The following is a 13,792-nucleotide window of genomic DNA, read 5'->3' as shown; positions in this document are numbered from 1 at the left end:
TAAAAGCTGTTTTAGTCAAGAACTAGAGAGAAGAAGAAGAACATACTGATTATTTGGATGTTAGTAAGAGTTTTTAGATCACGCTCATTCTGTGTCAATTTACATGCAAAGTGAAGCAACAAGCTAACTAAAGAGCGCTAACATTAGCATGCTAACACAACAATGAAGGACACAGGTGATTGGAGCTCGAGTAAAGGACAAGTTTGTCCTCCGCTTGTGCTTAATTATGGTGTGTACTAATTGATAACTCCTTTTTGGGTGAATGTGAGTGGAGAGGGGTTGGAGGTGTGTCGCTGGAGGAGAGCGGAGGCTTCAGTATGGAGGAGGCGTGGCCAAACAGAAGTTTGTTTTGGTTTCATCCTGGAGCTCAAGGGCGACATCTACTGGAGCAAAAAGTTTGAGTCAGAGTCAATAACAACATAAAGAGTTTAAGCTTATAATCTTATCATTCGAGGTGAGAACTAGCATTTAGCCTTCCAATATTTTTGTCAGTGTTCAGGTCTCTACTTCACTGTAAACCAGTGGTTCTCAACTGGTGGGTCCAGATCCAGTAGTGGGTCATGGAGCCATTTTCAGTAGGCCGCGAACGTGTGCCTGGAAAAAACTTGAATCAAAAAGTCTGTGAAGCGCTTTTTGAACATGTTTGTTTCTTGCTTCAGAGACATGTTTTGTAACGACTGAAATCCAAACTGCACCATTTTTCAGTAAATAAATCTGAAATTTTGGGTCGAGTTTTTTTCACGGAGGAGTTGGAGGTGGGTCCTGAGGCCAGACGAGTTGGGAACCACTGCCATAAACCATTCCTGCAGAACTGGAAGGGTCTTTAAAAGCGTGTTAATGAAAACCCAGAGTGAGAGAGCAGAAATAAATCAAGCTGAGCGGGGTGAGAATTACTCATGTGAATAATGTGTTTTCTTTTCCTGCATTATTCTGTATTTAAGCACAGCTAGTTCTAAGTGGATTCCAGCTACTCTCTGCAGCTTTCTGTTGGCAGACTCTGAAAGAAAGTCAAACAGGTTAACACTGGAGTTAACTCTGCATACAGCTTCTATTCACAGGTGCCAAAAAAACTGAGAACAAGCTGCTTCTGCCAACGCCGACTGAAGGACTTTTTACTCCGGAGGCTCAAAAAAATCGATCTGACTCGAGACTTCTTCTTTGCCTTTTCTCGTTAATTGCTACGTAGGTTTGTAAATACTCAACCGCCCGCGTTCTGGACTTAAAAAAGGAGCTAAATACACTCGCATCCTCAGCAGAATCATTACGAAGATGATAAATCATCTAAATATCACTTTTCCTTATTGAGGTGTTGTAGTACTCAAGATCGGGCTTGGTTTCGAGACCACTTTTTGGAGGTATCGGCCTCGTCTCGGAATCCAAAGCATTATTGCTCGGTCTTTCTCGGTCTCAGACTGGGAGGACTTAAATCCCAATTTTAAATCAAGACCAGTCAAGACCACCCACCGATCGTCTTGTTTCCATGTCATCTCTGTGATTAGAAGGAAAACGCCTCTTTTTAAAAGAACAAATAACTTCAATTCATCCAGAATTAGATTTTTTTCCCCCTGGTTACGACCGCAACTTCCCGGTGTTACGGTCTAAGTGAGTGACACGCCCCCCTGCACACAAGATGATGATTTTTCAGTGATATTTATGGTCTCTGTGTCGCCCTGCCTTGGTCTCGATCACTAAACGTCTTGGTCTTGTCTCGGTCTTGGAGCACTCTTGGTATGTCTTGGTCTCGGTTAGTGTGGTCTTGACTACAACACTAAATCAATGATCTCTAGAGGAGAAATCCAACACACAGGTGCTGACAGGAAGTGACCAGAGGCAAAGCACAACAACAACAGCTGTTTTTTTTAGACTTCTAATCGGCATCAAAACCATCCTTAATATCGTCATCGTCAAACAAGACCGTCATCATCATCATCATCATCATTGATAACATTAAGGTCGTAGGTGTTCTTAAAGAGCTGGGTCTTTAGATTTTACTTAAAGGTGCAAAGAGAGATTCTGTAAATTAAAAAAAAAAACACAACAGAGGAGGCAGAAATAGTCCTTAGCAGATATATGTAGCTCACAGCAATCTGTGATTTCATGCATTTTTATGTTTTTTTTTATAGAAAGAAAGTTAATCATGCCAGGATTTGTTCAGGATTTACTTTTGTCTCAGGCTAAGTACATGGACTTTAAGGTTATGGCTAAGCTCTGAAAGTCTTCTTCATCCAGTTCCAGATGAAAAGCACCAGTTTCTAGTGGATGCTTTGCTTGATTTCAGAGTGATAAACCTTCAAACCCTCTCACTTTCAAAGCTGCAAGACATAGCCTCTGAGTCTGGAAAGTTTAGCAAATGCTGAAGTGCCTAAAGCCTGGATTCCTGTAATAAGGTCTCAAACGCTGCATTCAAGTGTTCTTAAACTCAGTGAGATGTTTCTTTTGTAAAACATGGTCCAGTCAAGTAGATACGCAGAGTATGCTTTTGGGCATGGCCACCTTGTAATAACGTACTGCCACCCAGGTGACCTCTCATTCAGCATATAGATGATCAATATGTCCTCTCAATATGTCCTTATATGGTCACGTCGGACTACAAAAACCAACAGTCACAGCTCAAGTGCGACCGTGAGATAAAAATAGTAGACCAAAAAAACCAACGGGGGACATCAACTTTTTCATAACGTCCCCATATTCCTTGTGTCTTTGCACAAAATAAGTCTTTGTGTATTTCTTATGTGTGTGTGTGTGTGTGTGTGTGTGTGTGTGTGTGTGTGTGTGTGTGTGTGTGTGTGTGTGTGTGTGTGTGTGTGTGTGTGTGTGTTTGTGTTGCAGGTGGTGATCATGGAGGTCCAGGGTCTGAAGTCTTTGGCTCCAAACCGGATCGTTTACTGCACCATGGAGGTAGAGGGGGGGCATAAACTACAGACGGACCAGGCCGAGGCCTCCAAACCCACGTAAGTCCCAGAAACAAAACCAACACACACACACACACACACACACACACACACACACACACACACACACACACACACACACACACACACACACACACACACACACACACACACAGAAATCACATGTAATGCTTTTGTCTTATTCTTAACATTTCCATCCACATGAAGGGAACTGAAGCGAATTAGACAGACCTCTGATAGTGTAGAAAACACTGCCATCTGCTGGTCAAATCTGAACCTGACGCTCTGGGTACAGGTTGTGCTGTTATGGGAGCAGCGCTTGTACAACATGTAATTAGTCCATTAAATGAAGTCTAATTAAACCCTTTAACCAAAGTGTTATGCCTCTTAGGTCAATGAGTCATTTCGTTCAGGTGGTTGTGAAGATCATTTTCTATGATTATGTTCCATAAGCCTTCAAATCCGTGCTGCAGCTCTCCTCAGCGCGTCTGCACGTTACTTACAGCTTTGCACCTCGACTCCCTCCAAACCTCCCAGAAAGCTTCCGCTGTGGGTGATTACACGTTAAATCAACAGGCTCTGCCTTGTTTTGTTTTTCATGCTCAGACTTCAACATGAGCAGAGTCATTGTTGAATTGAAGGTGCTGAAAGTCTAATTTGAACAAAAGTGCAGTTGGAGCCGAAATTGTGTTTTTTTGTGAAAGAAATGTGTGGTGGTGTTGACGTGACACAGAACAGACGTGCAAAGTGCATGAACCTCTACACATCATTTAATAGTTAATTGGATCTCTGATTTTTACATTTTCTTTAGTTTTTCCACAAATGTTAGAAAACACATTTCTGATCAAAGTCTCAAAACTCTGAACACAAACTGAAAAGAGTTCAAAATGAAACAGAAGCAGCACTCAAAAAGATGCAGCTCTCTCTCTTTCTAAAAACCGATCCCTTCCACCTTAACAACACAACCAGCTGTTATATGTTTATTTAACAACAGAGCATCAAATCATCTCTGATATGATAAATTCAGTGTGTGTGGAAAGAAGTTTCCTTTTTATTGTTATGGTGAAGTGTAAGGGTTTTTGTCCTGAAATGTCATTTGCAGTTCTACATGTTTATGCCATACAAGATGGAGGCGTGAATGGACGCAGCGGCTCAGTGCTTCCCTTTTCGGTGTCTGGCACTTTATGAAGGTTTTTGCACTGCCCAAAATGTTGTTGTACATGTACGATGACAACTAAAGATATTCTGATTCTGATTCTGAACACAAGTGTTTCCTATTTTACATACTGTAGTACTGCAGAGAAAGTCAGTGCACAGATACAAAAAGGTAACATAAAGCAAAGCAAAGTCCATCTTCTTGCCTTGAACCTGCACACGTCACTGAATCCTCTTTTCTTCTCCGACACATCTTGACATGTTCTTCCATTTGAGTTTGGAAAGGTGCAACATGAGGGAGCCTGATTGGTCATCTCAGGGTGTTACATTTTGAAGGACAGTGTTTCTAAAACCACTCTCTATCCTTGCACCCTTCCTCTCCATTTGCACGCTCACAGGGAGGGTCATTGAGTCCCGTCCTGAACCTCAGAGTGTGGAGTGAGAGAGGATGTTTAAACCCTTCAACAGTGAGTCTGCTCTAGGGAGTGGTTTGAGCATAGGGCAATGCATGGAAAAAAGTTTGCTGAAATTATTTATTTATTTTAAAAATAGGGACCTGCATTGTGTACAGTTTACTTGAGGAACAGAACCGGACACTTAAACCCCATAAATGTGCATAATGTCTGTTAGTTGTCAGGGAAATGCTGTGGTGTGTTTCTGATCTCCTTCTCATTGATTCACAGTCTTTTTTTTTTTTTTTAATTTTTTTTTTAAAAGAAGTGCAGAACATTTGCATCATTTGTAGACCGAGCCTTTAGACACTAGAATAGCAGCAGACTCGTAAAGACTTCAAAAGGAGACAAAGAGTGATTCATTAGATGACTCACAGCTGCACAGTGAGAGGAAAAATAAAGCTCCGAGGTGTTTGATTCATGTTATTGAGATTGCTATGTCTGCAGCCAGAGGTCGTCTAGAGCAGCTTTTTTTAGTCTCCCTGTTTGAATATTATCATCTGTGACGTCTGAGTGGTTTCCTGACACGCAGCGTTTGACTTTTATCACCTTCGGTTTGAAACGATGATTCTCTCCTGGCTTCATGAGTAAGACTTCAATGTAGTCGAAATTATCTGAGTGAAGCACTTTAGAAAATCAGTTTTATTCTTCTGAATCAAAAAGTCTCCTCAGTTTTTCACACTTACAGAGCAGCGGTTCTTTCTGGCTCCTCAAAGCGCTTATACACCGCAGGTCACACCTACACATTCACACACTGATGGTGGAGGCTGCTGTGTAAAGTGACCATAGTAAGTAATTATGGAATCATATTTTTGCCAAAAAAATCAAAATTAAATTGCAAAAATAAGACTTTGAGAGAGACATGATTTCACTCAAGCAACATATTTGTGTAATTGTGTAAATTATCTACTTTTCTTATCATCAGTCCTTTTGTTTACAGTTCCCTCTTTTTTTCTTTCTCACTGATCAGACTTTTGCTTTCTCGTTTTTGCTGACTGACTTTTTGTTTGCGATTCTGGCACAAACCTCTCGAGTGGGTGGGCTTTTTGAGGAATGCGTCCCCATTGGCTAATGAGTTTTTGAGTGACAGCTCAATGCCCCGGACGTTCCAGGAAGTATTTTTTACTAGTAATCTCATCCATAAACATTCACACACTGACGGTAGAAGCTGCTGTGTAAAGAGACCATCAGATGAAACTAATCACATTCATACACCGCTGACAAAGCAGGGGGAGCAACTTGGGGTTAAGAGTCTTGCCCGAGGACGCGTCGGACATGTGGCTGCAGGATGGGGATCAAACCCCCGACCTTCGGGTTGAGAGACGACCGTCTCTAGCACTGAGCCACAGCCGCCCCTTTACAGTGTAGTTAGAGAGAGAGGAGAGAAACTAAAAACACCGAAAACCACACACACAAACTTAATACTATCAATAAATAAAGCGACTCGCCTTCAGAAGGAAACAGGCATCTTTTTTTTTTCCATCTGTCATGAAAAGATCTTCTAAACAGAACATTATGATGATGTCTCACTCTTGATCATCTGTTATGGTTTGAGTTTAAGGTCACTGTATGTGTGCATGTATTTCAGATAGCTACATAAGGTTCAGTTCAGCCTCTTGTTTCTGGCTCAGCTGGAGTCTTTAAACAGCCGAGCTAGTCACATGCTGAGTGACAAAAGCAAAAGCCCGAGACTCATTATTGTTTCTTGTGTCTTGGGATTAATGTGTGTGTGTGTGTGTGTGTGTGCGTGTGTGTGTGTGTGTGTGTGTGTGTGTGTGTGTGTGTGTGTAGTTGGGGTACCCAGGGCGACTTCACCACCACTCAGCCGTTACCTGCTGTGAAGGTGAAGCTGTTTACGGAGAGCACGGGAGTGTTGGCTCTGGAGGATAAGGAGCTGGGGAAGGTGAGGACTGACTGTTGACACTTTGACCGAACACTTTTATTATTGCACTGATTAAAAAAAAAAAAACAACAACAACATGATGATGTCACTGCTCGCAGGTCGTTCTTCACCCGACTCCAAACAGCCCCAAACAATCGGAGCTCCACAAGATGACCGTCTCCAAAGGGTGTTCAGACAACGACCTCAGGATCAAACTGGCCATCCGCATGGACAAACCACAGAACATGAAGCATTGTGGGTAAGTGACTGAAAAAGATAATAGATTCGGATTCTTCAGATTTTCATTGTTTTTCTAAAGTCATAGTTGTTCTGCATGCTACACTTACAAAATAAAACTCTCAACTACCTCACATTGTTTTGGAGTGTGCTCAGCTGGACGACGTCTGGAATCTAAGTCCTTTTAATCAGGTGTTTTTGGTTGTTCCTGTTATTGTTACTTTTAGTTCAAAGCTGCAGATCCCTAAATCTGTGATCTTACAAAATATAAATAAACCTAATGTAGTAGAAGGTAGATCCATGTAGTCGTGACTGCACTCATGCACTGTGAAAATACAACTATGTTTTGAGTTTAAAAAAAAAACTAGTTTGAATATTTGAATTATTTAAGGCAGAACTTAAAGGTCCCATATTCTGCTTTTTCTGGTTTTATATGCCCTTTAGTGTGTTTTCCAAGTGTCCTGTGCATGTTTAGGTCCGCTGAAACGCGGCTTCTCCTACGTCCTCCTGTTAGCTGTAGCATTAGCTGCATGTAACGCTCGGTTCTAGCCCCCCTCCATAAAAATGTGTCAGTGCGACGTCATTGTCAGTGTGAGATCACTGATCTAAGCCCATTGGCTCGTTGTGGCAAGTCCTGCAGCTCATGTTGAAATTTCCGAGAAGCGTTCTGAGCAACTGACCAATAACGACAGAGCGGATCGGCAGACCAATCAGAGCAGACTTGGCCCACGTGGGGTCTAACAGTGGGGGCTCAGCAGAGTGTAGCTGACGGACTCAGAGCGTAGAGGGAGCAAGGAGGAGATGAAAACAGACACTTTTTTTTAACTTTAGCTATTGTGAACGTACAAAAGTAGGAACATAGATTAAATATACGAACCCCAAAAAGGGCAGAATATGGGCTCTTTAAACTCAGGTAATGTTAAGACTGAAAAGTGTTCACATGCATTTGAGTCATATTTGACCAGGAGTCCTGATCAGTGACGGTTCTAGAGTATGTTGGGGCCCTAGGCAAAAAATTAATTGGAGGCCCCTTCATCCAGCGTTCATTGTTATCTTCCTCTTTCTTTTTTTCACTCTCACACTGATCATTCCTCTTCATTTTCCTTCAGTAACTTTCATTGACTAACTTTGGTTTTCACAGTAATAATGCATGAGACAACTAGCAGGGAAGAGAGAGTGAGTGCTATCAGATGGGGCCCCCCAGGGAGGTACTGTCATTGCAAAATTTGCACATTTTGAGGCACTGCTTTGATGTAAGGTTTTTCAGCCCACTACTCTCCTGGAGCCCAAAGCAGTTGCCTGCCTTACCTGTTGACAAGCAGCGCGTCTGGTCCTGAAGTACTTTGTCCCCCCTCTGTTGTTAACAAAATATTCAGTGTTGTTGTATCGTGATGTTTTCTTCTTAGTTCATATCTTGAGCCCTCTAACATACAGACCTAAAGTGTCTAATCTGGTGACGTATGCAAACAATCAGTGTCTCTAACATTAATGAGCTCTACATTCTGCAGAGCGCTGCTGCCCTCTTGTGTTCCCACGTTGTAACTACAACGATTTCAGTTTCCACTGGTGTAAAATAATTCAGCAGACAATGTAAGGACCACTCAACCCTGAGAAACACACACAAACGTTTTCACTATTTAAGAAAGAAAATCTGATTAGACCTCCTCGTGAATATGTGTCAGAGAAAACCCTCTCACTCATGTACTCCTTAAAATGTCTAGAGGATTATGGAAGGACTGCTCCTGAAATCCTCCTGATCTGGATCCCTGTCGGACGGGTGGGGGGGGGGGGTCACCTGAGGCAAGACATGATGTGAAAAGAACGCAGGGAAGTGCAGACGGTGCAACAGAGTCCGCCACCATAAAGAGAATATTTGTCTTTAGCAGAATCACAACATGAACTAAAGAGTGGAGAAGAACAAACTGGAGAACAGGAAACATAATGCAGCAGGTTCATTAGAGCACAGAGATCAAAGTGCAGACAGTCTATGGTCGTGCACTGATATCATGATATAAACATCACGACCCCCTCCCGCTCTCTCGAGGTGAATTGACCTGATTATATCCTGCTGCGTTCTCACTTAAAGTCTTTATATGCGATTTTTCACACTTAAATATAATAGAAATCAAGTATATCCTCTGAAAATAACTCTGTGAGTCATGACTGTCTACAATGGGTGTAACACCCGAGTCCCACTGTCTGTGATGTTTGCAGAGTTTTCAGAGTCCTATCTTCAGTTTGTTTACATCGCCCGGCCGGCCGGCTGATTCCTCCCCTCGTGTATAAAAGTTGTTTAATTGAGGGACTAGAGAAAAGAAGAATAACATACTGTACTCACTGCTTAACTGTGTTTCTAGATCACACTCATTTCAGGTAAATTTACATGCAGTGTGAAGATACGAGCATAATAAAGATCGCTAGGATTAGCATGCTAACACAACAATGCACCGTGAGTTGTTTTGGTTTCATGCTGGTGCTCAAGGGCGACATCTGCTGGATCAAAAAAAAAATCGCATATAAAGCCTTTAAGCTCACTCAGACTCCATGTGGGAAAAAAACAGGAGAGCTGGCAGGAGAAACTCTGAATGAAGTGAGAATTAAAAATGTGGCTGTTTGCGTTCACACATGCAGCTTCAGGAGTTTTTTGTGAAAGTGTGAAAGCTCTATTACAGAACAAAGTCTTCTCATCAGGACAACCAAAATGTGATCATGAATCTCCAAAATGTTAGTGGTGATCCTGAGGCGGTGTTCACTTCTTCTACAGAATGTTTAATGTTGACCAGATGATGGGAAGGTCATACATGTTTGGCTAGTTTCAGGACTGATGTAACAGTTGAGAAAGCTCGGTGTTACAACGACTTCATGCTCAGCCTAAGATGCTAAAACAACTTTAAAAAGCAGATACTCCAGGGTTCTATTAGAGCATGCAATTTATCAGAGCCTATTATCTACACGACTACAGTATAATGCTGCATGTTCAGTTCTGTAGGCGGTGAAGGACTTCCTGCTTCATTGACTCTGCAGTCTGTAGCTGTGAGGAGCTTCTTGTCTCTCTCTCTCTCTCTCTCTCCTCCATATGCTTCTTCTGGGCCTTAGAGGGGGCTGCTGGGCTGCCCTGTAAGATTCCCCTCGCTGCCTCCCCTGTACCACGTTACTGGTCCCAGTCCTCCCTCATGTGTCGCCTTGGTGCATGCCGGTTTATTCAGGACGACAGGCAGAAGCCGCTCTGGGAGGGTCTGCGGGGAAAGGCACAGCGAAGGCAAAGCTGAGGCGGAGCGTCACAAAACAGCTACAGGCCCGGGAGCGGCAGACAAATCAAAGCGGGGTCCTGCACCCTCAGATGTTCTTTTACAACAAAAGCCCTTTTCACGTCCTTCTCCGTCTGCATCGTGTTTTTTCATTTCAAAATCGACAAAAGAACAACAACAACAACAAGCCTCAAGAAAGAAAAAAAAACACTTTCAAACAAATGATTTATTTCTCTGTCGGTGTCGTGAATTCTTTCAGGCTTGATGTCCTCCTATTCAAACCTTTTTGATTTCCTTTTTTTTTTCAAATGTTGGACAGATGCAGCTCTAGATTACTAATCGACTGTATCTCAAGGCTTCCACAGAAGCTTTTTATTTGTTCTGAATCATAATCAATGCGACCAGAAGACGAACTGCGAGCTGCAGAAAAGGGCCTGCAGAGACTCTACTTTCTGCACAGACTGAATACTTTCAATGCGGACGAGAACACTGATGGTTCTTATTCTACCGATCTTTTATTGAGTCCATTTAACATTTTGTTTATTGTTAAAACAGCCAGTAAAAAAAGTTGGCACTCAGCAGCTTTCCTTGTCAGATATCTGGAACACACAGGCAAAGTCAATCTTGTCCAGCTCTGAGCATCCTCTCTGGGAGGAATCTGTTTTTCTTTTCCCCTCAAGTCTGATCTTTCACATAGCTGACAGTTTTAAAGGTTTAACATGAACAGTGACATCGTTAGTAACATCAGTCACAGTATAGTGCGTCTCCTGCTATCACCAATAACTGCCTGTAAGATGAAATACAAATAAAAGAACTGAACAATGAGAGTTCTCTCATGCTCAGAGGTTTTCTAAATCTGTGTCTGGTTGCAGTGACAGTGTTTCACCAGGAGAGGTCAGTAGTTGCACTTCACAGCAGCTAAATGTTTCCTTTCTGAAGATTTGACCTGACACTTCAGACTCCCGTCATGACAATCAAGTAAAACACTAAGAATTCACTGCACAGTGTCCTTTAACTAAATGTGTTTTTTTTTTAATATCCCTCAGGTACCTTTGGACCATCGGCAAAAATGTGTGGAAAAGATGGAAGAAGAGATTCTTTGTGCTGGTTCAGGTAAGCACAGATGATTAAAAGAACATGCTTTCAAATACTGCATGTAAGTGAAAAAACAGAAGTCAACACAATGAAGCAGGACAGAAGTAGCAGTGATTGTGACGGCGTTAGCTCTCAGCGGTATTAGGACGCGGGAGCTTCATCCCACATTTTAACAGCTGTCTGTTTAAATATTGTATAAAATCTTTTTCAGATAGTTTGTAATGCAGCATTGTGTTTATGTGATCAGTTTGGAGCTTTGATATGGTGCTAACATAACGTGACCATTAGACGTCATGCTGCAGCATCCGTCCTCTCACTTTGACAGCTCAGACACACGACTTGTACGACTTCACATCTTGAAAAAACATTTCATAATTTGTCACATGAGAGAACCTAAATCTGCAAATATGCTGATGATTCATTCCTAATTTTTAAATCCACTTCCCATTGCCCTGATTTAAACACATGCTGCTTTTCTTTTTTTCTGATACACAGTTGAAACAGTTAGTTAAAAAAAAAAAAAAATTGTTTATTTTGAAAGTCAGAGTTAGCTATTTGCTAATTTGTATTGTAGTACGTGAGCAGGAGACACAGGCAAAGTGTCTGTTAGGAAATAAAATATATGGAGAACTGATGGCCTAACGGTTATGTCGCGTTCCCCATGTACAGAGGCTCTAGTCCTCGTCGTAGCGGCCGTGGGTTTGAATCCAACCTCGGCCTTTTGCTGCAGGTCAGTCCCTCCTCTCTCCACCCAACATTTCCTGTCCTTTCTAAAAAAAAGCCAAAAGGCCCAAAAATAACTTTAAAAAAATACACTTAAACATCTGCACAACCGCTGTACAGCAGCATTACATTCATTCACTGGTATGTGTTGTTTAACGTCGAGTCTTGGGGATGAATTTTCAGAAACACATTTTTCCTCAAACCTGCAGAAACGTCTTTAAGAATCTCTACTCTCACAGCTGCACTCATATCACGTCAAAAAAACGTAAAGGCAGAGCTGTTTAACGTTCAGGCCACGTCTCGTTTTATTTTTTCTTATAAGTTAGAGGCAGAGAGAGGTACAACAAGGGGTCCGATCATTTTTTTAAAATTTGGTTGTTTCCTTCATTTCGAGATGGACAGTGAGAGAAATCTCTACCTGAACAGTTTTCACACATTGATGTATAAAAACTGGAGACGCTAAAAGTGATTTTATTCATAGCAATAATTCTGATCAGTTTATAGAAAGCTTCTTATCAAATACGTTTTTGTAGATCGTACTTTTAAAAAAACCACAACATCACATTTTTGGAGCTGACAGAGCGCTCACTTCAGTCCACATTTGATCGGCCTCAGGAGAGAGAGAGCCCCGCGATCAGCCTTCAAACATCAGCTCTGCTCGCTTGGCTATAATATTTTCCCCGGCCACATGTTGTGAGTGCAGCGAGAAAGCGAGAGAGGCAGCCAAGCTGTCTTCTCGTGGGCTGTCAGAGGAATGATGGAGAGGCCAAGCAGGCTTTTGTCAGGAGATGGGGTGGAGGTGGGTGGTGGGTGGTGAGGAGTCGGGGGGGGGGGGGGGAGCAGTAGCAGTCATTTCCTGGTGGCTCTGCACTGGGAGTTTGGCAGAGGGGTGGGGTGGGGGGTTGTGTATGTGGAGGGGGGCTGCTGCTGTCTCTTGTGCGTTGCAGAGGATATGTCTCAGAGCTACAAGTTGACAGGGGATTGACAAAGTCGAGCGAACACTCGCTGGCCTGACACTCGCAGCTAGAAAAGCCCGAGCGCCGCCAACTTGAAGCCTCTCACTTGCTCCCAGCTAAATATATAGCAAGTGACAAACACTGGTCAATAGACTGCACACTCCCCTCTGTGTGTGTGTGTGTGTGTGTGTGTGTGTGCACATGTTTGTCTCTCCGAGCACAGACACTTTCTGGGTTTTGTGTGTTTTTGTGTGCACATGTACTTTTTGATGCCGTTTTAGAGATGCTTCCTTTTTTTTTTTTTTTTTTGCTCGCTGTCAGTGTTTGCTCATGTAACGTCTGCTGAGAAAATACTGACTGTTCCCGTACAGACAGACAGAGAGAGAGAGAGAGGGACATAGCTGGTACCCACATGATGTGAAATATGGAGCACATGTGGAATAAAGATGGGATAAACCAGAGGGTCCCAACCTCTTTTTTTGGCTCGTGACCCCACTTTGACTTCACAAACATGGACACCCAAACATCCAAAAACACATCAAGCTTTCTGCTAAAATGTATTTGTTTTCAATCATGTAACAGTTTTTTCTACTGCAGGGTTTCTGTAGTAAATGTTAAATCGCCATGTTTTCTGAAGTATCATAGTCAAAGACAAATCAGTATTTTGCACATTTTTTTGTTTTTAATCAATGTTAATTCAATTTCCGGTAAACTTTTTCTTGAGTGACAACGTATTGTAAAAAAGTGAAGGTGCAGAATTTAAACAAAGGAAGTGCATGTGAGTTGTGTAAAATAACTCAAATCAAAATCCAAGTAAACATCCATCTCAGAGCACATTTAGACTTTTTCATGTTTATTATTGAGGACAGAAGACGAGAGGCTGGGATGATGTTTCTGCACAATGGATGACAGGGACTCTACAAGTTCCTTATTTTGGCATTGGCCCAAAGTAACCTGTGTTCAATGTACCGTACATTTTATATTGATCAATACATACAGATTTCATTCGACCCCTTGTGACTTCCATGTGACCCCACAAGGTTGCCCAAGGTTGGGCAAACCTGGGCTAAACAAAACCTGCCATAAAAAAATCGTCTTTCACACGTGGAAACATGTGTGGTAAACATGTTTT

General features: G+C 42.2%; 1 protein-coding gene across 2 annotated transcripts in view; it reads left to right on the top strand.

The window, feature by feature from the left end:
- cadpsa (Ca2+-dependent activator protein for secretion a) overlaps positions 1–13,792 on the top strand; it is a 164,542-nt gene that overhangs the window by 62,385 nt on the left and 88,365 nt on the right. For both annotated transcript variants that reach the window (XM_061041507.1, XM_061041508.1), the window contains exons 6-9: positions 2,830–2,951; positions 6,311–6,422; positions 6,521–6,660; positions 10,933–10,999. In XM_061041507.1, coding sequence (XP_060897490.1) covers positions 2,830–2,951; positions 6,311–6,422; positions 6,521–6,660; positions 10,933–10,999 — 441 coding nt within the window. The remainder of the gene's footprint in view (positions 1–2,829; positions 2,952–6,310; positions 6,423–6,520; positions 6,661–10,932; positions 11,000–13,792) is intronic.

The sequence above is a fragment of the Labrus mixtus genome, chromosome 7 (genome assembly GCF_963584025.1).
Source record: "Labrus mixtus chromosome 7, fLabMix1.1, whole genome shotgun sequence".
Taxonomy (NCBI): domain Eukaryota; kingdom Metazoa; phylum Chordata; class Actinopteri; order Labriformes; family Labridae; genus Labrus; species Labrus mixtus.
Note: the sequence above shows the minus strand (reverse complement) of the source record. Positions and strands in the feature narration are given on the sequence as shown.